We start from the raw sequence: 27,744 nt of genomic DNA on the forward strand, positions 1-27,744 counted from the left end.
TGTGCCAGGCACAGTGATCCCCCAGAGCAACCTGTGAAGTGAGTGATATTGGCCCTGTGGTACAGATGAGGAAACTGAGGCTCAGAGGACATGTGGCTTGCCTGAGGGCACACAGCAGAGCCCACCTGAGGATCCAAGGCCAGCTAAATTCTTCTGACTGTTGTGGGCAGTTCTCTATTATGGAGTCCCTGCCCCAGTGCCCTGAGGTCCTCCACGGGGGCCTCCTCCATGGAGTTGTCCTCACTCTCCTCCCCTTCTTTTCCTGGGCTCCGTATGGTGCTCTGAGCACTCTAAATAATAATAATAATAAAACGACAGCAACATCAGTAATGATAATGGCAGCAACAAGTCTCGAGTGTTTGTTGCGCAACAGGCCGGGTTTTCTGTGCTTCGTATAGATCTGTTCATCTGATACTCAGCACAGCCCTACACAGAGGTTACTGTTCTAAGCCACTCTGCAGGCGAGGACTCTAAGGCACAGAGAGGCTAGGAGACTTCCCTAAGGTCACACCGCCAGGAGCAGTGGGCTCGGACCAAGAAATAGATAGCATAAAGAAAAACAATCAAAACTTCAGGAAACATTGGACACACTTACAGAAATGCAAAATGCTCTGGAAAGTCTCAGCAATAGAACTGAACAAGTAGAAGGAGGAAATTCAGAGCTTGAAGGCAAGGTCTTTGAATTAACCCAATCCAACAAAGACAAAGAAAAAAGAATCAGAAAATAAGAACAAAGGCTCCAGGCAGTCCGGGATTATTTTAAACGGCTTGGGATTGCACTTACCCTACCATCGTTAGAGAGAATGTCCTGGAAGCATGAGATGGCCACCCTGCCCACACACACAGTGGGCTGGCTGCCCCTTAACCCCCCACTCACAGAGACTAAACCTGCCATGATTGGCATGAGAATGTTCAAGGTCTTCATTTGCCCTACTCAGCTGGACCTGCAGAGTTCCCTGCAGAAATATAAATGCACCTGATGGCAGGCCTTCCTGGGGCTGTAAGGTAACATCTAATGTATGCACCTAATCACCTCCCTAACCTCTGAGGAACCCTGGATTCTGGAACCCGCGGGCCCACGGGCTGGGATGGAGGTGTGGACCTGACTGGGGCCTGTTTCTCAAGTGGCAATACCTCAGAGTGCCTCCAGGGAGTGCTCAGGACTCATGGCAGCCACGGCAGGGACCGTGTGGCCTACCACACTGGGTGACGTGGCTACATTGATTCTACTTTTTTTTTTTTTTTTTTTTTTCTGAGACAGAGTCTCACTCTATAACCCGGGCTGGAGTGCAATGGTACGATCTCGGCTCACTGCAACCTCTGCCTCCCGGGTTCAAGCGATTCTCCTGCCTCAGCCTCCCAAGTAGCTAGGATTACAGGCATGCACCACCACACCTGGCTAATTTTTGCTTTTTTTTTTTTTTTTTTAGTAGAGATGGGGTTGCACCATGTTGGCCAGGCTGGTCTCGAACTCCTGACCTCAAGTGATCTCCCACCTCAGCCTCCTAAAGTGCTGGGATTACAGGCATAAGCCACCGCAACCAGCTTCGTTCTACTTCAAGGCAAAGTCCTGGTCAGACCCCCGGGCAGCCCTCCACACTCCCACCACCCCTGCCTCCTCAGCCTCTCATTTCAAATTTGAGTTCTCAGCCACGCTCCTCTAATCCCTGGGATTACTACCACAGGGCCTCCCAGGCCGTGCACGTCATTTTAGGCATAACCCCCACCCACCCACACACTCACCTGGCTGGCGAGAGACTGAAGCACAGATGGAGAGGGGTTGGTGTTGGCAAGCGGCCAAGTGTCATAATGCCCATAAACTCCTTGCATCTTGGCTCTAAAATCCTGCCGGGGAGAGACCAGGGTGGGTTGGATCCGATGGGAAAACACAGTGTGGGTCGGGGGGAGTGGGATGGAAAGACGGTGGGATAAGAAGGCCCGAGACAGCTAACGCCTACGGAACTCCACGGTCCTCTCCAGGAGCTTCCTGTTTCTTATTCCACATAATCTACAGCAGCCCGGTGAGTGGGTATTATCGGGAGAGGCCCAGAGAGGCCAGGTTACATGACCATCGTCACACAGGAAAACAGCTGGATTCGAGATCCCCCTTTCCCCTAAAAAGAATATTGTAAAGTGAGTGAATGCGAGAGAGCCCCTCTGACCTGCATCAAACCTCTCATGGTAGTTTTAAGGCTTATTGGTAACTCAGATGATCTGATGCTTCCCCCATCAGGAGCTGGAATCAAATTCCTCTCCCCTTGAATACAGGCAGCCTCAGAGATTTACTTCCAACAAATGTAATATGGCAAAGCCACACTGGGTTACTGCTGAGGTTAGGTCATAAAAGGTGATTGAGTGCTGGGCGCGGTGGCTCACGCCTGTAATCCCAGCACTTTGGGAGGCCGAGGCGGGCAGATCACGAGGTCAGGAGATCGAGACCATCCTGGCTAACACGGTGAAACCCTGTCTCTACTAAAAATACAAAACATTAGCTGGGCGTGATGGAGGGCGCCTGCAGTCCCAGCTACTCGGGAGGCGGAGGAAGGAGAATGGCTTGAACCCGAGAGGTGGAGCTTGCAGTGAGCCGAGATCGCGCCACTGCACTCCAGCCTGGGCGACAGAGTGAGACTCCGTCTCAAAAAAAAAAAATGGTGACACTCCCTCTTGGAACCAGCTGCTGTGAGGAAGCCCCTAGGCCCCATGGAAAAGCCGTGGGCAGCCACAGTGGCCACAGACCCCGAGGAAGACCCAGGGAGGGCAGGCTTTGTGGGGTGCGGCTCACACAGTTGCCCGGGGCTCCACGCCCGGAAGGACCCTGTGCTTGGCTTAGCACTCTGATGCTGCTGTCGTGAAGATCCTAGTAATTGTTGGTGCGCCCTACATTTTCATTTTGCAGCAGGCCCTGCAAATCTCCTGGCCTGTCCTGTGCTCAGATGACGGCCACCTTCTGCTAGACATGAGGGAGGAAAGCTAAGAAAAGACAGCCCCAGCCTCTGACCAACGGCAACCACATGAAGGCTCCACCTGAGAACTGCCCAGGTGACCCCATCAACCCCGGACTCACAGAAAAGAATAACGATAACTGATTGTTGCTTTACAATACTAGGCTTGCGGAAGGGTGTTACAGATAATGCAAACAGCTCATTCTAGATTTTAACCAGATCAGATGGGGATAAAAAGCACTTTTTTCTATTTCAAAACTACGCCAAGCATCAGCCAGGAAATGCTTTTTATTGTTGTTGATCCATTCATGGGTTTTGTTTGTTTTGTTTTGTTTTGTTTTATGGAGTCTCGCTCTGTCACCCAGGCTGGAGTGCAGTGGCACGATCTCGGCTCACTGCAAACTCCACCTCCCGGGTTCAAGTGATTCTCCTGCCTCAGCCTTCCGAGTAGCTGGGATTGCAGGTGCCCACCACCCCGCCTGGCTAATTTTGTATTTCAGTAGAGACGGAATTTCACCACGTTGGCCAGGCTGTCCTCGAACTCCTGACCTCAGGTGATCCGCCTGCCTCAGCCTCTCAAAGTGCTGGGATTACAAGCGTGAACCACCACGCCCCACCAATCCATTTGTTTTTGAACACCCCAGTGATGATGAATATGTTGATGTTCCAAATAGTGTTAGGGAAAATTATCCTCAGTTTGGCACCCACCCGGAGGCAGATATTGACAACTCTTTATCAGCATGAGTCTTCAAAGTTAGAAAAGTTGTGAAATGTTACCAACAAACACTGCTTCTATCAAGACAAACCAAAATGAAACTCTGCCCCACTCCACCATATAGGAAATGGGGTGTCTGTGACCCACCTGTAGATCCCTCTCCAAGTCATACTTCTCCAGGGTCTGGAAGGCGCTAGAATACACCTCCACTGCTTTGGCATGGAAAACCATCTCAATAGTTACAAAATCAGAAAAAAATTTCTGTGGGGAGAGAAACCCAAAGAATGTAAGCATCGCAGTGAGAAAGAGCCCAGGGAAGCCTGAGATGCAGGCAGATGGGGTGGGGTGAGGAGGGCTGTCCGTGTGGGGACAGGCCCTAGGTGGGGAGCTTCGACATGTTATTTTAAATTTATTTTTCTTTGATAGAGAACACATTTGCATGGTTCAAAAATCAAAACTATTGGTCAGGCACAGTGGCTCATGCCTGTAATCTCAGTACTTTGGGAGGCCGAGTCAGGAGGATCACTTGAGCCCAGGAGTTCAAGACCAGCCTGGGCAACATGGCGACACCCTGTCTCTGCTAAGCACATAAGTAAGTAAATAAATAAATATAAACTATGCCAAAGTGTCAACTGAGGAGACTTGCTCTCCATCCTCCATCCTGTTCCCTTCTTTCACTTCCCCTCCGCCTCCTGAGATCACGTTGAGAAGTTTCTGTGTATTCCCACCTTGTTTCCTTAGATAAGCCAGTATTCTTCTCTTCTCCCTTTTTCACTCTCGTCTGAGCTTGCTTTTTCCCCTGCTAACAATCAGTCCTGGAGATCTTTTCACAGGAGGCTTTTCTTTTCTTTCTTTCTTTTTTTTTTTTTTTTTTTTTGAGATGGAGTCTCCCTCTCTCACCCAGGCTGGAGTGAAGTGGTGTGATCTCGGCTCACTGCAATCTCCGCCTCCCAGGTTCAAGCGATTCTCCTGCCTCAGCCTCCTGAGTAACAGGGATTATAGATGTGTGCCACCACGCCTGGCTAATTTTTGTATTTTTCAGTAGGGACAGGGCTTCACCATGTTGGCCAGGATGGTCTCAAACTCCTGACCTCAAGTGATCCGCAGGAGGGCTCCACTTTCATGAATGGGATTAGTGCCCTTGTAAAAAAGACTGGAGGGAGCTTTTCTGCCCCTTCTGCCACATCTGGATGCATAGAAGGCACCAGCCATGGGGAATAGGCCCTCCTCGGATGCTGAATCTGCTGGAGCCTCGGTCTTGGACTCCCCAGCCTCCAACACGGTGAGAAATAAACTTCTGTTGTTTATAAATCACCCAGCTTAAAGTGTTGTGTTGGCGCAGGCTGGATGGGCTAAGACAGGTGGTGATGATTAGCTCAAGTTCTTTCTTTTATCTCTTTTGAAATGTGAAGGGCTTTCAAGGCATGGTTTGGATTCACATCTCTTACAAATTTAATCCCAGAACTTGAAAGCGCGCCCACTTTTAAACTGTGCTTCTGTTGGCCCCTGACCTGGAGAACCGTGTGGTCCACGCTCCCTGGTGCTGCCCACCCAGCCCCAGACACATCAGGTGCTGAATAATGTCTGCCAACTGTTTCAGGTCCTCCTTGCCCTGTAGGCAGCGTAAGCAATAATCACTAACGCTTCATTCCCTTGTGCATTCATTCATGTAGCCGTTCACTCATTCGTTCATTCCACAAGCATTTACTGAATACCCACTAGGTGCCAGGCCCTGGACCCTGGTGGCTGGGATCCGGCAGGGGGCCTGTCCTGTGGCACTGACATGCAGTGTGTCACACAGTGACCTCACAGGCTTCTCTGCTCCACGACGTGATGAATGCGATGGATGGCACACAGTACACCACACCACAGACCACATGATCCGTCCATCTCCTCCCGCCCCAACGGTGTCAACTCCGTGAGCTCAGGGACCTCGTTTGTTGGGCACGGTGTACCCAGCATCAGGCACAGCACCTGGCACGCAGTAGGTGTGCATTCCACACTTGTTAAAGTAACACGTGAATTGAATACACAATTAACCATTCCACCTGGGATGGCAGCCCCGTGGGAGAAGAGTAGGGTGTATAAACAAGGGGCCTGACCAGTCTGGGGTCCGGGTGACTTTCCCCAAAGAATGAGGTTGAAGCTGAAGGAGAACGAGGCACCGACTGGACGCAGATCAAGACACAGCCCTGCAAAGGCCTCGGGTAGGAATGGGCTCTGTGCACTGGAGCTTGGAGTGCTGCGGGCAGGATGAGGCCACAGGGCTAGGCCAGGGCTTTGGGAGCCTGGAAGGGATTTTGGTTCTAATCCTTAGAACAAGGGGAGCCACCAGAGGGTGCTTAGCCCAGGGATGATGAATTGGACCTGCCTTTTAAGAAATCCCTGAGGTAGGTGCGGTGGGTCACACCTATAATCCCAGCACTTTAGGAGGCCAAGGGGGGTGGATCAATTGAGGTCAGGAGTTCGAGACCAGCCTGACCAACATGGGTAGACCACCTCCCGCCATCTCTACTAAAAATACAAAAATTAGCTGGGCATGGTGGTACATGCCTGTAATCTCAGCTACTCGGGAGGCTTAGGCAAGAGAATCACTTAAATCTGGGAGGCGAAGGTTGCAGTGAGCGGAGATCGCACCACTGCACTCCAGCCTGGGCAAACAAGTGAGACTCCATCTAAAAAAAAAAAAAAATAAAATCCCCAGGGTGGTGTGCACCTTTGGAGAACAGACTAGCAAGGGCTCGAGAGCTGGGGAAGGAATCTCTGCGATCAGCTAGTCCCGAAAGACCCCGCCTCTCTGAGCTCCTCTTGTAAGAGCTGGGGCTCTGGGCCCAGGGCTCTGTGGCGCTGGGGTGGGGATCTGGATGGCAGGAGGAGGGCACCCACACCCAGCTGCTGGGCCTCAATGTGGCTTGTTCAGGGAGGGGGTTTGGAGCTGTGAGGAGAAAAAGAGGTTAGAGCGATACTATGTGGAGAGGAAGTAGGGAGTGTGTGGAGGGAGGCAAACTCTTCCTGGCTGGGAGCTGGACCTAGGGCCACCCAGTGGCTTCCGGCTGAGTTGGGACAGCTGCCCTGAGCACCAGCCTCTGATGCCCTGTGGCCAGGATTAACTGTGCCGGGAGCCTGTGTGGGCATAAGCTCACTCACGCCTGCCAATGCTCACATGTGTACACAGACCCACACATACACTCATACTGATGCATGCACATAGACACGTGTACACACGTGCGTGCACACACACACAAGGCAGCCCAGGGCGCCTCCCATCCTGGCCAACCGCCCTCACCTGCAGGTCCTTGAGCTTCTGCCTCTGAAAGGCATCCACCGTCTCCTCCAGCTGGAGGGTGGTGCGGCTGGAGTCCACAGCGGCTCTCTGCACTCTGGTCTCCGCCTGGCCCCAGGGACACAAGAGGTAGAAGATGTCATGGGGGTGCTTCTGGCCCTTAGACATCTTTCTGAATCACTCTGTCTCTAAACCCTTCTCTCAGGCCAGCTCTGCTGCCTCAAGGGACGTTCTTGCTAATTTGGTCATCAAAGGAATGGCTGAGTAGGACCCCGGCTGAAGGAGCAGCACTGGAGTGAGACACACCTGCTTGCTAGCTGCGTGACCTCCGGCAAGTCACTTACCCTCTCTGAGCCTCAATTTCCTTGCTTGTAAACAGAAGACAGTAATGAGACTTGCTTAGCAGGGCTGTTGTAAAAATTAAACAGCGGCATCTGCTGAGCTCTTAGGACAGGTGCTCCACGTTCATTGATAATTAATTTCTGCATAAGGAACACGTTTAGGTAATTAACTCTTTCGTTCCTTTGATCAACATCTATAGATGCTTACTCCATGACAAGCCCAGACATGAAGAATCTGGCTTTTAGAGTTGAACACCTTGGAGCTGCATTCGAAATTTGCCACTTAACTGCCTGTGTGACCTTGGGTAAGTCACCTTTCTTGGCTTCAGATTCCTCTTTAAAATGGGGACTTAATACCACCTTCATGTTTGTGAAATGCCCGAGATGGGAAGAGACAGCCGGGGGCTGGCATTTAGGAAACCCTCAGGAAAGAAGGGAAAGCTGTTGTCACTCAAACAAATGGCTGCAGAGATGGTGGGTGACCCAGGCAGGATCCAGGATAGAACCCGGAGGTGCTCGGGCAGGGCTGTGACCCACGTTAGTGTAGGTCAGGACTCCCCACGCTCAGCACTAGTGTCTGGGGCACTGTGGGAGGTTTAGCAGCATCCCTGGCCTCTTCCCACTGGATGCCAGGTGGTAGGTGGGATAACGGCCCCCCAAAGATGTCTACATCCTAATCCCTGGCACCTGTCAACACGCCCCTTCCAAGGCAAAGGGGAGTTAGGGTAGCAGGTGGAATGAAGGTTGCTAATCAGCCATCCCTGCCATGGGAGATGATCCTGGATTATCTGCTACACACAGTGCAATCAAAGGGTCCTTTCAAATGGAAGAGGGGGCGGGCAGGAGAGTCAGGGGAAAGATGTGACTACAGAGGGAAGGTGCAGGCTGCCAGCTTGAAGACAGGGGAGGGGCCACGAGCCAAGGGATGTGCGTGGCCTCTGGAAGCTGGAAAAGGCGAGGGCACAGACTCTCCCTGGAACTTCCAGAAGGAACCAGCCCTTTCCACACCTTGATTTAGCCCAGTGGGCCCACGATGGACCTCTAATCTCCTGAACGGTGAGAGTCTGTGGTCATGTTTCACCACAATGGGAAAAACTTAACACGTTCTAGCAGAGCTCTCCAATAGTGAGCCAGAAACATCGCCAGATAGTGAAATGCCCCCAGGTGAGGACCGCTGACTTAGCTCCATTAAGGGGCACTCTCTGTGGCTGGGCCTGTAATCTCAGCATTTTGGAAGCCTGAGGCAGGTGGATCGCCTGAGGTCAGGAGTTCAAGACCAGCCTGGCCAACATGGCAGAACCCCGTCTCTACTAAAAATACAAAAATTAGCCAGGCACAGTGGTGGGCACCTGTAATCCCAGCTACTGGGGAGGGTGAGGTAGGAGAATCGCTTGAACCCTGGAGGCGGAGGTTGCAGTGAGCCGAGACTCTGCCACTTGCACTCCAGCCTGGGAAACAGAGCAAGACTCTGTCTCTCAAAAAAAAGGGGGGGCACTCTTTGGATGAGGTCACACAGTCACAAATCAGTTACACATACAGCGGAGGTGACTAGCCCTCCTCCAGCTCTCACTCTACCTCCCGGCCCCTGCATCTTTCCCACAGGGCAGGACAGTGCGACAGACAGCATGTGGGGTCCCTTCCACCTGCTGTGCCCCATGAGCTACCATAACTGCGTCTCTGTGAGCCCTGGTTTCCTCCTGTAGACAATGGGGATGAGGGTAGCAGTTTCCACCTGATGTGAGCATTAAACAAGTAACTGGTGGGGAAACTGAGGCCCGTGGAGTGAGTGATGGTGTCAATGATGGGATAGAGCCCAGGTCTCCAGACCTCCTGAGCTGCTTTTTACCGGTACCTTTGGCTTTCCCATCCTGAGAGCAAGGTCCTACACACACCTGCTTCTGCCCAGGTGAAGCCTACCTGGCCGTTTTGTGAGGTGGTGTATTTCCTACGTGTGATTCTGCCTGCCCCAGACAGACATGTGACACTCACCTGGGACTGAAAAACGTGCTGTTAAGGAACCAAGTTAAGCCCAGGCAGCCCCATTGGGGTGGTCTGCCCCCTTCACAGCCCCTGCCCAGCGGGCCCAGGCAAAGAAAACCTCAGAGGACATCAGTGTGAGTGGACACCCTGGCCCAGCAGCCCCAGGCCCCACTTCCAGGGAAGGATACGATCATTTGCCGATCTGAGGGTGACTTCTGCCTCAGTTTCTCCAGTTTTTCCAGTTGTTTGATCTCATGATTTTGGACATGTTTGAATTTCTTGATCTCAGCCTGCAGACAAGGAGGAGGGCTGTTTCCTGGGATCCCACAGGGCCAGACAGGGACGCCACCCATGCCGAGGTGCCCCGGCTCACCCGTGTCTGCTTGATCTGTGCCCCGTAGAGCTTCAGGGGGTTGACCACCTTTGTCTCCAGCCTCTCGACCTGGGGGAGTGGGAACACCAGGGGATCTGAGTGAAGGGTGCAGGGTGCTGCCTGCCTCCAGCCAGGGCATATAAAGCACAGCCCGCACCCGGGAGACGAGTGTCCAGAGCTGTGTGGGGGGAGGGGGAGCGCGCGGTGCCCTCCCTTTTCCCGGTGTGTTGGAGGCACCGAGCCTGGGTTCAGGGCCTGGCTCTGCCTCCCGAGGGCTCTAGCAATGCATTCAGTCTCTCGAAGCCTCATTTCCTCACCTGTCAAATGAGGTCATGGGTGCACCCACCAGGGTTTCAGGACAGTAGGAAGATGGTGCCTGGCCCAGAACTCAGGGAGTGTCATCACTGAGGAAGGCAGGACAGGCCCCTGGTGTGTGCTTAGTCTCTCTACACGACAGCCCTGGCCCTGTCTCCCAACTGCCACACAGTGTAGCGATGACAAACCCACTTTGCAGATGAGAAAACTGAGCCTCGCTTTGAGGACAAGACTTTTATTGAGAGTCACAGTGGGGCCGGGCGCGGTGGCTCACGCCTGTAGTCCCAGCACTTTGGGAGGCCGAGGCGGGCGGATCACCTGAGGTCAGGAGTTCAAGACTAGCCTGGCCAACATGGTGAAACTCCGTCTCTACTAAAAATACAAAAAATTAGCCGGCCATGGTGGTGCACGCCTGTAGTCCCAGCTACTTGGGAGGCTGAGGCAGGAGAATCGCTTGAACCTGCAAGGCTGGAGGTTGCAGTGAGCCAAGATTGCGACGCTTCACTCCAGCCTGGGCAACAGAGTGAGACTCCATCTCAAAAAACAAAAAACAGCAAAAATCTAAAGCAGCCTCTTGCCAATTTTACGATCGGGAATGTCTTTGTGAGGGCCAGGAGCCGTCTCTGTGAACGCGTAGACATCAAGGAAGATGGCACCCTGCCTCCTGGTGCACTGGTCTTCCTCCGGTCTCCGCGGGAGTTTAGCGTAGGCGCCTGGCTCCAAGCTCTGCCACCTGCTTGTCACAGAGCTGTGAGAAGTTTTATTTTTCCTTTGGTTAAAGGTAATTAACTAGGCCAGGCATGGTGGCTCATGCCTGTAATCCCAGCACTTTGGGAGGCTGAGGTGGGAGGATGGCTTGAGCCCAGGAGTTCAAGACCAGCCTGGGCCACATGGCAAAACCCCGTCTCTTAAAATTTTTTTTTTTTATAAAATAAAGATAATTAGCTAGTACAGGTGGCCACCCCGTTACCAGGTGAAACTAGGATGTACTGGTGAGAAATGGGGTTGTCAAGGCCTCTTACTGGGGGACAGTTGTCATCTGTCTTGAGAACATGGGCACCGTGGGCTGTGTCTGCCTGCCTGGAGAAGAGAGTGCCAGTTTCTGTTTGTGCGATCTTTCTTGGATTGCCCATGACATGCGTTGCTATCTGGTTTAAAGCTTACTCAATTGTAAAGCTGTTCCATTCTTTGTTTCTTTGTATTTTTTTGAGATAAAGTCTCACACTGTCTCCCAGGCTGGAGTGCAGAGGCACGATCATGGCCCCAGCCTCGACCTTCCAGGCTCAAATGATCCTCCTATCTCAGCCTTCTGAGTAGCTGGGAACACAGGTGCTTATTTATTTATTTTAGAGATGGAGTCTTGCTATGTTGCCCAGACTGATCTTGAACTCCTGGGCTCAGGCAATCTGTCCACCTAGGCCTCCCAGAGTGCTGAGATTACAGGTGTGAGCACCTGGCCCTTTTTTATTCTTTTCTATAATTCATGTTGAGGATTTTTCTGGGCTGGCAGGAATTTCTATTTTTAATTATTTCCTAAACACCCTGCAGCCTCCTTGCCCCTGACTCCCCGCCAGGATTTCTCTTCCTTCTCGAGGCCCTCATAGGCCCTGGATGTGTCTCCTTCAGGGGTTCATGGAGCCCCCAGGGCTGGCTTCCTGGGTTTCCTTGCTTTGTTGACCCTTCATCCGACTCAGCAAAGCCTCCTAGGCTCTTCATCCTGCAGGTGGAGGTGTGACCCTGGAAAGGCTATAAATGTCCATTGTCAGTGGATGTCTCTGGAGATACACCCATTGGCTGTGGCCACAGCAGGGCTCCTGCAGCCCTCAGGCCTGACCTTGGCATTGGAGCCTGGGTGCCCCTCAGCATCCCAGACCCGGGCTGGCAGCACTCACCTGGGCCTGCCGGTAATCCTGCACTTTGGCCAGGTCCTCGGCGAAGCCCCTCATGGTGGCCCGCAGCTCGGGGTTCTCGGAGTTGGCGAAGTCGATGAGCTGCTTGACTAGCTGGTCCGCCTTGTCCCGCAGCCGGGCCGTCTTGCGTGTGTAGGCGGCCAGCAGCGAGCAGAACTGCCCAAAGTACTTCTCGGTGTTGGCCACGGTATTCTCCATCACCCGCACCTGGCTGTCCCTGTGGAGGCGGGGACCTGAGCAGCTGTTCTGGGCAGTGATGCAGGGCCCCAGTCATGCCAAGAGCAGACAATAGTTATGAAAAGAGGAGCTGCCACCAGCCGGCCTCCAGTGTGGCGCACACATGCCACACGCTGTCACTCACGGTGGCAGCATCAGGGCCATTGAGGCTGATGAAGGGGATCTGCCTGGGCTGGTCAGTAGTGGGCAGGAATATAAACGCGGGCTAGGCTGCAGACCTGGCTTTTTATTTATTTATTTATTTATTTATTTTATTTATTTTTTTTTTTTGAGACAGAGTCTTGCTCTGTCGCCCAGGCTGGAGTGCAGTGGTATGATCTTGGCTTACTGCAACCTCTGCCTCCTGGTTTCAAGTAATTCTCCTGCCTCAGCCTCCTGAGTAGCTGGGATTACAGGTGCCCGCCACCATGCCTGGCTAATTTTTGTATTTTTAGTAGAGACGGGGTTTCACCATGTTGGCCAGGCTAGTCTTGAACTCCTGACCTCAGGTGATCTGCCTGCCTTGGCCTCCCAAAGTGCTGGGATGACAGGCTTGAGCCACCACACCGGCCCTGACTCACCTTTAAGGGCTCCCAGTCTGGCGCCTCCCCGCAGCGGGTGCGTGATGACCAATCCACCGCATTCAGGCTTCTAAGACAGCCACGGAGGCCCACCCTCTCCTTTCCCTCATCTCCAGCATGTCACTGTCCCTGCCTCTCTCCCTGTGACCAAAATCCCCCATGCAACCCTCTCATCAAATCCCTGACCCGAGAAATGCCCTGAGGAGCAGCCCTCTGTCTCGACAGACCCTAACTCTCTTGCCACCCTCGCCGCAAAACACTCCACATGCACCGCCCCCTATAAGCAAGGTGCTGCTGGTATCACCATGTGAAAATGGAGTGAACTGAGGCCCAGAGAGGTGAAGCATCTTGCTACAGGTCACACAGCCAGACACAGCCTCTGTTCCTGCAGGTAGGGTCCTCACAGCCCCGATTCAGCAGCACAGGGGTCAGAAGTCAGACACTGGGGCTCCCAGGCCCCCACCCCAGGCGTGTGCACCAGAATCCCTGGGAATGTGCCTAAGAAGCTGCGTTTTAAAAACACATCAGGGCTGGGCGCAGTGGCTCACGCCTGTCATCCCAGCACTTTGGGAGGCCGAGGGGTACAGATTGCCTGAGCTCAGGAGTTCAAGACCACCCTGGGCAATATGGTGAAACCTTGTCTCTACTAAAATACAAAAAATTAGCCGGGCGTGGTAGCACGCCTGTAGTCCCAGCTACTTGGGAGGCTGAGGCATGAGAATCGCTTGAGCCCAGGAGGTGGAGGTTGCAGTGAGCCGAGATCAAGATTGCACCACCGCACTCCAGCTTGGGCTACAGAGTGAGAGTCCACCTCAAAAAAATAAAAATAAAAGATAAAAACATATTGGTTGCTTGAGAGGGTGCCTGGAATTCGAACCTCAGAGGAACCAGGCGTGGAAATGAACGGGGCAGGGCAGGCAGTTTGTGAGAGCAGGGATGGCATGGGCTGGGGCAGCGTGGACTGGGCCTCCATGGAACGGGGAGGCCTGGTTGGGGTTGAGGTGTGATGGGGGTTTTCCAGATGGAGGCAAGAAAGGAAAGGGGATGAATTTGGCTACTCCAGATACACAGGCAGTGATGCTGGAGAAGCAGACGGAGGCCATATTCTGGAAGCTTCTGTAGTCCCAAGCCCTGTCTTCCCTGAGCTGGATGGAGGTGGAGGCGGTGTGGGAGGGAGAGCTCCCCTTACCCCCCACCCCCACCCCAAGCAGCAGGCCCTGCCACCCTCATCTTTCTTGGTGCTCCGGGCCTCAAAACCCTACTTCCACCTCCCTCTCAGCCAGGCTGGCGCTGGCCCACTCACCTGAAGAAGACGATGTTCATTGTGACCAGAACTTTGGCTGTCCCAGTGGTGGGGAATGAGGACAGGGCCCCAGGGGTCCTGTAGGACTGGGAGGAGCTGGGCAGGACTGGGTGCAGCTGTGTGGCCTGGGCTCAAGGGACGCTGCCACCCGGTTGCCAGGCGATGGGGCCGCCCACAGCAGGCCCTAGGAGGAGCTGGTTGCCTGGGCAATGACTCCCTGAGGCCGGCCTCCCCAGCCTCGCGTTGGCTCAGGGGCTGCTCAGAGAAGAGGGCACCCCACAGAGGCCCACACTCTGCCTTTGAGGATGGAGGCTCTTGTGGAATGGGGCTAGTGGCTGGGGCTCCCCAGAGGGTAGCAGGGAGAGATTTAGGGGGCTCAGGCCTGCGTACAGCCACGTGTGTGGGTCCTGCCCACTGGGCTCCTCCCTCCCTTCAGGGAAGCTGCCTGCCCAGAGCCCACCACTGGCCTTCCTGGGGTCTAGTCTCAGGTGGGCGGGACATGGGAAAGCTCAGGTGGGGGGTGCAGACGCACAGAGTAAACTCGGGCTCCCCAGGGTGGGGCAAGGAACCAGCTCAAAGGAGTGTCTTTCACGTTTTTATCATAATTGCATTGTTTTTTCCCTTATTATAAAAGCACTATCTGCTCACTGTTAGTAAAGTAAGACAATTAAGATACCACAGAAAGAAAATATAAATGCATATGTCAGATTGACTAGCTCAAGTCCAATACATTCCACTAATTGTATGATTTCTGTATCTCAATGTATAGACACTTTACCTTCAGAAAAGAAACATAAAAATCATGACAGTAAGGAACAGGGATGGGAGGAGAGCAGAGGAAGCGGCCCAGGCCTTGCTCTGCTGTTCTGTTACTTTGTAGGTTTGGAGGGTTTCATTATGGAAATGGAAAGGGTTTTTTGTTTTGTTTTGTTTTGTTTTTAAAGCATATATAAAAGCAAGGACTTTAGGGTCAGCTAAACACAGGTTCAAATCCCAGACCCCGCTCTGCTGTGTGACCTTGGGCAAGTCCCCTGACCTCTCTGGGCTTCAGTCCCCTCCCCTGCAGAATGGGATCATGACAGTACTTAATTAGGAGAAGTCCCTGGCATGGGGCTGAAGGGACAGACACAGAGGCTGGGGCCGGGACCCAGAACTCATTGAAATTCCCAGCGCACAGGCCCAGGCTTGTGCCAGCTTCCTTCTGTGACCGATCCCCAGGTGCCCACTGGGCTGTGCCGGCTGGCTGGCCCCTCCTCACACTTCTCCAGTGATCTCATCGTCACACTCTCTCCAATCATCCCTTTGCAGATGCCCTGCCCTGTGTTCCCCGGAGTCCCCGAACAATGCATGGACCACCCCTGCTCTGTCCCTGCTGGGTCCCCATTCTCTGTCTGGGGCATGAACCCCCACAACCTACAACAGGATGGCTCTAAGTAGCCCCCTGGGGTTCCACGGTCAGCATGGCTCCTCCCTTTCTGTGCCAGGCTGTGGGGTGGGGGGGAATCCCGTGCCCCCTTTGTGCCATGCAGCTGTCACTGAGCGCCAGTCAAGTCCCTCTCCTGCTCTCTGCTTCCTTCACTCTTGGGGGCTGTGCTGGATGGGAGAGTGTACCCTCAAATGTATGTCTTCCTGGGGACCTCAGAGTGTGGGACCTTATTTGGAAACAGGGTTGCTGCAGATGTGATCGGCTGAGTCATACCGGAGGAGGGTGGGCTCTGATCCCACCAATGGGGTCCTCATGAGAAGAGGAGACAGAAACACACCCAGGGGGATGGCCATGCGGCCATGGGGCAGGGACAGGAGCGGCGCAGCGTGAGCCAGGAGCACGGAGAGCTGCCAGGAGCCGGAGACAGCCCCGGAGCCTCCGGAGGGACTGCAGCAGCCTCCCTAGATCCTTGATTTCGGACTCTGTGGCCCCAGAACTGGGAGAGAAGAAACTTCTGTCATTTTAAGCCCCCAGTTTGGGGTAATTTTGCTATGGGAGCCCCAGGACACTCACATAGGGTCCAAAGAGAGCAAACCGTCCTATGGTCTACCCCACAGGGTCTCTCCAGAGCCCCCTGACCTCACCCCTGCCTTCTCCCCTCCTCCAACACACTCCTCCACCCCATCACCTCCCCCCATGTCCACCTCACATAAATGCTCTGCTCTGCTGCAACTTTGGGTTGTCGGTCCTAAGGGGTGTGGTTTTGTTTGTTTTGTTTGTTTGTTTGTTGAGATGGAGTTTTGCTCTTGTAGCCCAGGCTGGAGTGCTATGGCAAGATCTCGGCTCACTGCAACCTCCACCTCCCGGGTTCAAGCAATTCTCCTGCCTCAGCCTCCCAAGTAGCTGGTATTACAGGTGCCCGCCACCATGCCCGGCTAAATTTTGTATTTTTAGTAGAGATGGGGGTTTCACCATGTTGGCCAGGCTGGTCTCGAACTCCTGACCTCAGGTGATCCACCCACCTCGGCCTCCCAAAGTGCTGGGATTATAGGCATGAGCCCCTGTGCCCGGCCCCTTTAAGGGGTGTGTTTTAACTTCCCAGCTGAACAGCCAGGTCCTGGAGAGAGTTTTGGATTACCCCCTTGGTGAATTAATTCCTTCATGCACCAGCCTCCTGGAGGGTCTTCTGTGTGTCATGTGAGCCAATCCCTTAAGTAAATCCCTGTCCGATTGGTTCTGTGTCTTTGCAGACCCCAGCTCTACTAGGACAGGAGAGACCCCAAAAACCATGTCAGGTGTCTGCCCACCAGTTGGCCTGGTCCGCGCTACTGCCCATGGCCACGGGAGGGCAGCAGAGACCCATCTGGTGGAAAATGCCTTGCCGAGGAGGTCAAGTGGCCTGGGCGGTCCCCGGGGAAACCAGAGAAGCAGCTCGTTTCAGAAAGGGCCACCTTAACACAGGGTGGGAGAGAGGACGGTCAGAGAGGAAGGGCAAAGTTTAATTCACCATCCTAGAAACTTTAAGCATTTTTTTAAAATGAAGGCTGGGTATGGTGACTCACACTTGTAATTCCAGCACTTTGGGAAGCCAAGGTGGGTGGATCACTTGAGGTCAGGAGTTTGAGACCAGCCTGGGCAACACAGTGAGATCCCCATCTCTACTAAAAAAAAGAAGAAAAAGAAAACCACTGCCTGGTTGGACAACACAGAGACATCTAGCAGCCAGGGAAAGAAAAGTTGAGAAATGGGGGCTGGGGCAAAGTTGGGGGATGCAAGAAGCCCTGTGTGCCCCGGTTCAGATCTCATGGGGCTCCTCCCACCCCCTCTCTCCTATAAATGTTTTTGTATTTATTTTTGTTTTTGTTTTTGAGACAGGGTCTCCCTCTGTTGCGTAGGCTGGAGTGCAGTGGCACGATCTCAGTTCACTGCGACCTCCACCTCCAGGATTCAAGTGATTCTCCTGCCTCAGACTCCTGAGTAGCTGGGATTACAGGCACGTGCCACCGCAGCCCACCTAATTTTTGTATTTTTAGTAGAGACAGGGTTTCCCCATATCGGTCAGGCTGGTCTCGAACTCTCGACCTCAGGTGATCTGCCCACCTCGGCCTCCCAAAGTGCTGGGATTACAAGCATGAGCCACTGCACCCGGCCCTATAAATGTGTTTTTGGGGAACCACATGGGAGAGGGTTGCAGACATCAAGAAAGAGTAAGGACATCTCCCGCAGGTCCACCTGTGACTCCACACCCAGGAAATTCACACGGCCATGCTGGCGTCTGACAGTGTCCACAGGCTCACTTGCCGCATCCAGCCGCTGCCATCATGGCAGCTGGTTTTACCCGGATCCAGGAGGGTCTGCAATGACTACCTGGGTCTACATAGTCTCCTGGAATCAGAAACTGTTCTCAGTTTTTTTTGTTGTTGTTTTTTGTTTTTTTTGAGACGCAGTTTTGCTCTTGTCGCCCAGGCTAAAGTGCAATGGCACAATCTCAGCTCACTGCAACCTCCGCCTCCTGGGTTCAAGCCATTCTCCTGCATCAGCCTCCTGAATAGCTGGGATTACAGGCACCTGCCACCATGCCTGACTAATTTTTGTATTTTTAGTAGAGACGGGGTTTCACCATGTTGGTCAGGCTGGTCTTGAACTCCTGACCTCAGGTGATCTGCTCACCTCGGCCTCCCAAAGTGCTGGGATTACAGGCATGAGCCACGGTGCCTGGCCTCTCAGCCTTTTTACATTCATGATACTGACTTTGGTTTTTTAAGTTTCTGTAACTTTTTATTTTGAAATAATTTCAGTTGTGCAGCAATAATATAAGAACTCCTTCACCCAGATTCCCCGGTTGTTGACATGTTACCACGTTTGTTTCTCATTCTCTCTGCCCCTTTCTCTCTCTCATGTGTATTTTATTTTCTGAACTACTTGAGAGCAGTTGCAGACCTGAAGCCCCTTTGCCCAAATATTTCATATGTGTTTCCCAAGAACAAGACCAGTCTCTTACATAACCACAGTAAGAGTATCAACGTCAGAAAATTCACTCTGTTATGTTCTATTCCCCAATCTACAGACTTCATTCAGATTCTACAGTTGTCCCAATAACACCATTTTAGTAAACAAGCAAACCATTGTCTCCTGGCCCAGGACAGCCACCCGCTGCCTTTAGCAGGCGCGATACTGACGTTTTGGGGACTCTGAGCCAGTTGTTTTGGGGAACATCCCTCGGTGCCCATTTCCTTGAGCACCGATGCAGGCTGAATGCATGGTAGGATGACTCAGAGGTGCCCCTGGGCCATGCCTGTTTTATTTTATTTATTTTTATTTTATTATTATGTTTTTTTTTCGAGGCAGAGTCTCGCTCTGTCGCCCAGGCTAGAGTGCAGTGGCGCGATCTTGGCTCACTGCAAGCTCTGCCTCCCGGGTTCACGCCATTCTCCTGCCTCAGCCTCCCGAGCAGCTGGGACTACAGGCGCCCACCACCACGCCCAGCTAATTTTTTTTAATTTTTAGTAGAGATGGGGTTTCACCGAGTTAGCCAGGATGGTCTCGATCTCCTGACCTCGTGATCCGCCCTCCTCGGCCTCCCAAAGTGCTGGGATTACAGGCGTGAGCCATCGCGCCCTGCTTCTGCCTCTGTTTTATAAGACTGTCTTCCCTAGATGCTTCTAGGCCACCTTTTCCCACATGACATCGTTTCCAGCCTCCTCCCACCACCCATCCGCACAGCATCAGTCCCAGAGGCCGCCCACCGCCTGGAATTTCGGGTGGACCAGCCTGGCCAACGTGGTGAAATTGGAAACCCTGTCTCTACTAAAAACACAAAATTAGCTCGGCGTGGTGGCACACACCTTTAGTCCCAGCTACTTGGGTGGCTGAGGCATGAGAATCACTTTAATCCAAGAGGCGGAGGTTGCAGTGAGCCAAGATCGCGCCACTGAACTCCAGCCTGGGCGACAGAGCGAGACTCCATCTCAAAAAGAAAAATAAATAAAATAACATTTATTGCGCTCTTAAACTGTGCTGGGTGCTGGGCTAAGGGTTTCACACATGCCCATCAGCAATTAGTATTATGCAAAAGAATTACCAACCTCATATCAGGACTTGTCCCAGCCCTTCGCCATAGCAGGTCCCCTCACAACCCCTCTGCAAATGACTGCAACCCCTCCCCAACCAAAAGATAGTACAGGAATAGTATTGGCCACAAGTAAGAGAAAACCCCAAATAATTATGTCTTTAAAAATATGGGAATTTATTTCTCACGTCTGTGAGGCTCCATGATGTTGGGACCCAGGCTTCTCCTATCGCATTCTTCTATCAATTTCTATTCCTGGAATTGCTTCATGGTCCAAAATGGCTGCTGGAACTCCAGCCATTGCACCTACCATCTAGCCAGCAAGAAGAAGGGAGGGGCAAAGGAGATCATGCCCCTTTCTTTTTTTTTTTTTTTTTTTTGAGACTGAGTCTTACTCTGTCACCCAGGCTGGAGTACAGTGGCACGATCCTGGCTCACTGCAACCTCCGCCCCCTGGATTCAAGCAATTCTCCTGCCTTAGTCTCCCTAGTAGCTGGGATTACAGGTGTGCGCTACCACGCCAGCTAATTTTTGTATTTTTAGTAGAGACAGGGTTTCACCATTTTGGCCAGGTTGGTTTCGAACTCCCAAAGTGCTGGGATTACAGGAGTGAGCCACCGTGCCTGGCCATGCCCTTTTTTCTACTGAAGCTATGCACATCACTTTGTGCTCACATCCCATTGGTCAGAACTTAGTCACATGGCCACACCTAGCTGCAAAGGAGGTTGGGAAATGTAGTCTCAGGTGCAGGCTTAGGTACAAATCAGGGATTGTGTCCAGGGTAGACCAGGCTGCAGGGCTCCACTCTGGCTGGGCTGATGGCCATTCACTTATTCAGGGGCTCTGTCAGCACTCATAGCTGCTAAAGCCCCAGCCTCGGAGCAGTTTGTGTAGACTCCCTCAGCCACTCCTGCAGGGGACGGCAATCAGGCTGGGGAGCTTGGCCAACGCCCCTTGTTCCTGAGAACTTTGGGCTCATGAGCTGACCACGCCCCAGAGACAGGCCTGGTGTCCCATCTTTCTCCAGGCCAGCAGTGACTGCAGGTTCCCCGGGGTTGTTGTCGTGTTTTTGGTGTGCCTTGCTGCCTGTCTCCAGTCTCAACCAAATAATTAGGAAGGGCACTCAGAATTCTTTGAGTGAGCAGAAAAAAAGATAAACCAAAATGGCTGGGCATGGTGGCTCACGCCTGTAATCCCAACACTTGGGGAGGCCAAGGCGGGCGGATCACCTGAGGTTGGGAGTTCGAGACTCGCCTGGTCATCATGGTGAAACCCCATCTCTACTGAAAATACAAAGACTAGCCGGGCATGGTGGCGGGCACCTGTAATCCCAGCTACTCGGGAAGCTGAGGCAGGAGAATCGCTTGAACCTGGGAGGTGGAGGTTGCGGTGAGCCGAGATCGCACCATTGCATTCCAGCCTGGGTAACAGCGCGAAACTCCGTCTCATAAAACAAGCAAACAAACAAACAAAACCCCAAAATATGTTTCCCTTTGGAAAACCCAGTGATTATGTCAAAAGCTGGTGACACAGGAAGCGAGGAAGTGGCTGGCATCACTGCGATGTGGGTTTACGAAACAGGCTAGGGTTGGAGGTCCTGGAGAAAGGTGAATGGGACCTGGCGGGGGCTGGGCGGGGGCTCAGGAGTCATGGGATCAAGTCCCACCTTAGCCACGGGTGTGCTGTGTGGCTCTGGGCAGGTCACTTTGTCTCTCTGAATCTCATTTTCTTTCTTTTTTTAATTTTTGAGACAGAGTCTCACTCTGTCACCCGGGCTGGAATGCAGTGGTGAGATTTTGGCTCACCTCAACCTCTACCTCCTGGGTTCAAGCGATCCTCCCACCTCAGCCTTCCAGGTAGCTGGGACCACAGGCACACATCACCAAATCCAGCTAATTTTTTGTATTTTTGGTAGAGACAGGGTTTTGCTATGTTGCCCAGGCTGGTCTCCAACTCTTGAGCTCAAGCCATCTGCCAGCCTCGGTCTCCCAAAGTGCTGGGATTATAGGAGTAAGCCACCGAGCCTGGTCTCATTTTCTTATTTGTATAATGAGAGAGTGGGGCCTAGTGAGGCCTAGCGCCCTCCCAGCCCTGACACCCTGGGGCCCCATCTCACATCCCAGAACACCTTGCACCCTGACCTCCATGCAGCCTTCTGAGCAACAGGGAAAGGCCTCTGTTCCCAGCTTGGAACTCCCCACGAAACGCCCGGCACCTGGGACCATGCAGGTGCTGTCTTCCTCTCCTGTCTCTCTTCTGCTGGACTCTTGGCAGCACAAACATTTCCACGAAACAGGAAAAAAGCCTGTTCCCCTCCTAGGCAAATAGAAGGCAATTTAGAAGCAATTTGCAGCTCCCCAGGACAGGAGATAAAGGGAAGGATGGTGGGGAAAGTAAGCCTGAAGCTGCATTTTTTACAAAGCTGTTTTTCCCCCTAATTATTATTATTTTCTTTTTTCAGAGGAGTCTTGTTGTGCTGCCCAGGCTGGAGTGCAGCAGCATGATCTCGGCTCACTGCAACCTCCGCCTCCCGGGTTCAAGCTATTCTCCTGTCTCAGCCTCCCTAGTAGCTGGGATTACAGGCATGTGCCACCACGCCCAGCTAATTTTTGTATTTTTAGTAGAGACAGGGTTTCACCATGTTGCCCAGGCTGACCTCTAACTCCTGAGCTCAGGTGATCCACCCACCTCGGTCTCCCAACGTGCTGGGATTATAGGCATGAGCCACCATGCCCAGACTTTCCCTCCCTGATTATTTAGTAAATCCAGAAATACAGGTAGAAAGTACAGTAGGAAAAGTGCATAATCCCACATCCAGAGATACCCGTGGGTAGAAGAGGATGCATTTCTCTACAAACTTTTTAGGAAATAATTTATATGATTTCATAATTTTGATATCACAGGCATTCTCATATGCTAATAAATATAACAGTTGTTATTTTTCTTTTTTCTTCTTTTTTTTTTTTCTGGACATGGAGTCTCGCTCTGTCACCCAGGCTGGAGTGCAGCAGCATGATCTCAGCTCACTGCAAGCTCCACCTCCTGGGTTCACACCATTCTCTTGTCTCAGCCTCCCGAGTAGCTGGGATTACAGGCATGTGCCACCAAGCCCAGTTAATTTTTGTATTTTTAGTAGAGACAGGGTTTCACCATGTTGCCCAGGCTGACCTCTAACTCCTGAGCTCAGGTGATCCACCCACCTCGGCCTCCCAAAGTGCTGGGATTATAGGCGTGAGCCACCGTGCCCAGCCTTTCCCTCCCTAATTATGTAGTAAATCCAGAAATACAGGTAGAAAGTACAGAAGGAAAAGTGCATAATCCCACATCCAGAGATACCCGTGGGTAACAGAGGATGCATTTCTCTGCAGTCTTTAGGAAATAATTTATATGATTTCATAATTTTGACATCACAGGCATTCTCATATGCTAATATAATAGCTGTTATTTTTCTTTTTTCTTTTTCCTTTTTTTTTTTTTGAGATGGAGTCTTGCTCTGTCACCCAGGCTGGAGTGCAGTGGCGTGATCTCGGCTCACTGCAAGCCCCGCCTCCCAGGCTCACGCCATTCTCCTGCCTCGGCCTCCCGAGTAGCTGGGACTACAGGCGCCCGCCACCACGCCTGGCTAATTTTTTGTATTTTTAGTAGAGACGGGGTTTCACCGTGTTAGCCAGGATGGTCTCCATCTCCTGACCTCATGATCCGCCCACCTCGGCCTCCCAAAGTGCTGGGATTACAGGCATGAGCCACTGTGCCCGGCCAATATTTGTTATTTTTCTACCTTTTTATTTAAAAAGATTTCAAATACATAGAACGATGAAAAAAAGAAGAGGATGCAATTTGTGCCCCACCCTCTGGATCTGATGGGTGTTGGCGTCTGCACAGTGATCAAGCTCGTTTTAGTGGCTGGGTAGTATTTCACTAGGACACGTGTCTGGGCTCGGTCAGTTACTGAATGAACATGTATTAAGCGCCCACTCTGTGCCCAGCAATCTCACAGGCTTTGAGGCCACGTCAGTGAACAAGATAGTCACGTGTTTGCTAAAAGGACACTCTATCTAGGAGCGTGGGGAGGTGCAAAGGAGCCCTTAGGCACGGGAGAAGTGAAATTTCCAATGGTGGAAGGCCGTGTGCAGGTCAACCAGTCCTCCCTAGTACTCGGGCGTCTTTGGGATGGTGGAAGGGTTTTCATGAGGACTTTTTGGCCAACAGTTTGGGAGCCGTTTCCTCTAATACGAAATTGCCAGGGCATTCCCCAGCCAGCGGGAAGCCAGCGACAAGCATCTGTTGGTAGGATGCTACCTCCGAGGCACCCAGCCCAGGGACCCCTGAAAGCCAGCCGCACTGCAAAGTGAGCCAGGCCGGCACTGCCACCGTCCACAGTGAACTGGGAAGAACATGGAAAATGCAAACCGACAAAGTGACAAAGCGACAAAAATTTAAATTGTTTTAAATTTTTAAAACAATTTAGGGGCTGGGCACGGTGGCTCACTCCTATAATCCCAGCATTTTGAGAGGCCGAGGCAGGCAGATCACCTGAGGTCAGGAGTTCGAGACCAGGCTGGCCAACATCTCTACAAAAAAAAATTTAGCCAGGCATGATGGCGGGTGCCTGTAATCCCAGCTACTCGGGAGGATCGCTTGAACCCGGGAGGCGGAGGTTGCAGTGAACTGAGATCGTACCATCGCACTCCAGCCTGGGTGACAGAGTGAGACTATATCTCAAAAAAAAGAATTTAGGGATTTGTCTTCCTTCATTTGTGGTAGTCTTGTGTGTCTTGTTGGGTACAAAATGGTAGTGGTTGTGTTACTTTTTTTAAAAATGTCCTTGCTTAAGGCTGGATGTGGTGGCTCACACTTGTGATCCCAGCACTTTGGAAGGCTGAGGCAGAAGGATTGCTCGAGTCTAGGAGTTTGAGACAAGCCTGCAGAACAAAACAAGACCCTGTCTCTACAAAACAGTTAAAAAAATTAGCTGGGTATGGTGGTGCACGCCTATAGTCCCAGCTACTTGGGAAGCTGAGATGGGAGGATCACTTGAGATCCCAGAAGGTGGAGGCTGTAGTGAGCCAAGATTGCACCACAAAAATTAGCCAGGTGTGGTGGTGGGCGCCTGTAATTCCAGCTACTTGAGAGGCTAAGGCAGGAGAATCACCTGAACCCAGGAGGCAGAGGTTGCAGTGAGCCAAAATGGCGCCACTGCACTCCAGCCTGGGCCACAGAGTGAGACCCTGCCTCCGAAAAAAAAAAAAAAAAGCCAGGCACAGTGGCTCATTCCTGAAATCCCGGCACTTTGGAAGGCCAAGGCAGGTGGGTCACTTGAGGTCAGGAGTTCGAGACCAACCTGGACAACATGGTGAAACCTATGTGTACTAAAAATACAAAAATTAGTTGGGCGTGGTGGTGGGTGCCTGTAATCCCAACTACTCGGGAGGCTGAGGCGGGACAATCGCTTGAACCAGGAGGCGGAGCTTGCAGTGAGCCGAGATCACGCCACTGCACTCCAGCCTGGGCGACAGAGCAAGACTCTATCTCAAAAAAAAAAAAAATCAGTACCAAGAAACATTTATTTAAAACTCCAAAAAGTGCAGTCTCCTTATCATACCATTTTATTCAAAGAAAGAATACTGTCACACCAATTTTTTTTTTTAAAAAAAAGGACAAAAGGCATAAGGTTAGAAGCTCCTGAAGTGGCAAAAAATAACAATTAAAAAAAAACACCTTAGAAGCAAGGCCAGCTGCCCTCACCTCTTATATTCTAAACACTATGTACCAAAATCTCAGAAGTCACCACTAAAGAACTTATTCATGTAACCAAACGCCACCTATTCCTCAAAAACCTATTGAAATTAAAATTAATTAATTAATTAATTAAATACTCAGAGCCCTCCCCGCCATCCCCACTTTTTTAAAAATTTGAGATAGAGTCTCACTCTGTTACCCAGGCTGGAGTGCAGTAGCACGATCTCAGCTCACTGCAACCTCCACCACCTGGGTTTAAGCGATTCCCCTGCCTCAGCCTCTCAAGTAGCTGGTATTACAGGCGTGCACCACCACACCCAGCTAATTTTTTTATATTTTTAGTAGAGATGGGGTTTCACCATGCTGGCCAGGCTGGTCTGGAACTCCTGGCCTCAAGTGATCCGCCCGCCTCGATCTCCCAAAGTGCTGGGATTACAGGCATGAGTCACTGTGCCCAGCCTCCGAGCCCTTATTTTCCTCCTCTGCTTGAGCTTCTGATAACTCTGGCCCAAGTCATCACCGACCCCCAGCCCACATTTTAGGGACTGCCACAGCCAAACTGCTTGGTTCCAATCCCAGCTCCGCCACCTACCAGCTGTGAATCGTGGACCGGTTCTGACTTGCTGTGGGCCTCAGTTTTCTCATCTGTAAAATAGGAATAGAGCCCCCTCCCCTCCCCAGTAGAATAGAGAATAATGTGGTGTCTCACCGGGGCCTGGGGCGTAGCATGTGCTCACTGAGCGATGGCCGGTTTTACTCTGCCTCCTCCTCCGCATCTGTCCTCTGTCCTGGAGAGGAGACACTGGCTGGGCCTGGGATGGGAGCCTTCCCGCAGGGAGGGAAGGCCGGGAGTGTGAGCGAGGAAAGTGGGAAGGTCCCTGATACAAGCTCTGCTGACTTCAGGGTTCCGCTGAGGCCACGGCCACCAGCCAAGCCGCCTCTGTCAGAGGGAACAAAGGGTGACCTCCCTGCAGGCTCCCTGATTCCACAGGAACGACTCACAGCCTCGGCCTCGGGGCTTTGCGAAACCTTCTTTAAACAATAAGTGCTGAGCTGGGCGCTTCCTCTCTCCAGAGCAGCCTGGGCACATCCGCTCCAATGAGGTGACGTGTTCGTGCATTTGGCCAGGACGACCACCTCAGAGGCCAAGGCGCGGGGACTGGGCCCCAGCCAGGCCGGGGTGCCGTCCAGGGAGAAGACGCTGCTTCCCGTGGGCCTGGCACAGTCACTCCCCCGCTGCCCGCCCCACCTCTGGACCGAGTCCCCCCTGGGGGGCCCGCTGTGAGGACGATGTCCAGCCCCAGGGGGCCTGAAGTGAGGACAGGTCATCAGATGGGCCCTGGGAAATTTCCACATGATGGCAATTTTGTTATGGTTTCTTGGACTTCTCTAAACGATAAAAAATCCTGGGAACTCAGAGCCACATGCAGTCCGGATGGCTGCGCTCACACTGTAGGAGTTCTTGAGCTACTCACTCATTTAATGCAGTTTTATTGAGCAATTGCTCCGGGCTTGGCTCTGAAGGCCCAGTGGTGGACGTGACAGGTGACAGGCATGGGTGGGCCCTGCCTTGCTGGGGCCACAGTCTCATGAGGGCCCCCAGTTAGACAAGCACATGCCAGTGAAGGGCCACATGGCACTGAGAAGCTGCTTCACTCCCACCAGTGCAGCAGCTGGGATCAAACAGATTGACGATAGCAAGTGTGGGTGAGGATACGGAGAAATTGGAACCCATCTTTGTGGCAGGTGGGGATGACAATGGTGCAGCTGCAGTGGAAACGGTCTGGCAGCTCCTCAAAAGGTTTAAACACAGTTACCATGCAGCTCAGCAATTCCACTCCTAGGCTTATACCTAAGACGAATGAGAGCATCTCTTCACACTAAAACCTGTCCACAAATGTTTGTAACAGCAATATTCTTAGTAGCCAATCAGTGGAAATCACCAGATGTCCATCCACTGATGAAGAGATAAGGTGTGGTATATCCACACAGTGGAATATTATTCAGCCATGAAAAGGAATGAAGTGCTGAGTCGTGTTACAGTGCGGATGAATCGTGAAAACATGCTAAGTGAAAGAAGCAGTTCACAGAAGACCTGCAAGGCATAGGTTTCCATTTGCAAGAACTGTTAAGAACAAGAACATTCATAGAGGTATAAAGTGGATTCATGGTTGCCTGAGGCTGGGGGGCGGGGGGAGAGGGGATGGGGTGACTGTTAAGTGCATGGGATCTTTTGGGGTGATGAAAATGTTCTGGAAGTAGACAGTGGTGATACTGGAGCACCCTTGTGAATATATGACAAACCTCTGAATTGCACACTTTAAAATTGTTAATTTTATGGCATATGGATTATATCTCCATTTTTTTAAGCAGAGAGAAGGGCCAGGACCAGGAGCTTTCAGTCTATGTGGGCTCCCTCAGCTCACAAATCCAGGAAAGCATATACTGTATTAATTCCTTTGAAGCTTTCCAGGGTTTTGAAGGCAGTGACCGTAGCCCCACCTTCAAGGTCTTCTTGCTGAGGGCTATTTCTGTGGCTCTGGGCTGCCCA

At 52.2% G+C, this 27,744-nt stretch overlaps 1 protein-coding gene across 3 annotated transcripts; it reads right to left on the reverse strand.

The window, feature by feature from the left end:
- Window positions 1–26,107, reverse strand: CIBAR2 (CBY1 interacting BAR domain containing 2). 3 transcript variants are annotated; one of them, XM_024233841.3, is made up of 10 exons: window positions 25,903–26,107; window positions 21,596–21,770; window positions 11,842–12,076; window positions 9,635–9,703; window positions 9,450–9,551; window positions 9,271–9,276; window positions 6,944–7,048; window positions 3,805–3,918; window positions 1,744–1,845; window positions 1–290 (listed from the first exon to the last, which is right to left on the reverse strand). In XM_024233841.3, exons 1-10 carry the CDS (start codon window positions 25,967–25,969, stop codon window positions 144–146), a joined length of 1,122 nt encoding a protein of 373 aa, XP_024089609.2. In that variant the 5' UTR covers window positions 25,970–26,107; the 3' UTR covers window positions 1–143. The 3 variants fall into 3 exon arrangements, with proteins under 3 accessions (XP_024089609.2, XP_063573464.1, XP_063573465.1); XM_063717394.1 differs by lacking the exons at window positions 9,271–9,276; window positions 9,450–9,551; XM_063717395.1 differs by lacking the exons at window positions 3,805–3,918; window positions 9,271–9,276; window positions 9,450–9,551.
- Between the last annotated feature and the right edge of the window lie 1,637 nt (window positions 26,108–27,744).

This window comes from Pongo abelii, chromosome 18 (genome assembly GCF_028885655.2).
Source record: "Pongo abelii isolate AG06213 chromosome 18, NHGRI_mPonAbe1-v2.0_pri, whole genome shotgun sequence".
NCBI lineage: Eukaryota > Metazoa > Chordata > Mammalia > Primates > Hominidae > Pongo > Pongo abelii.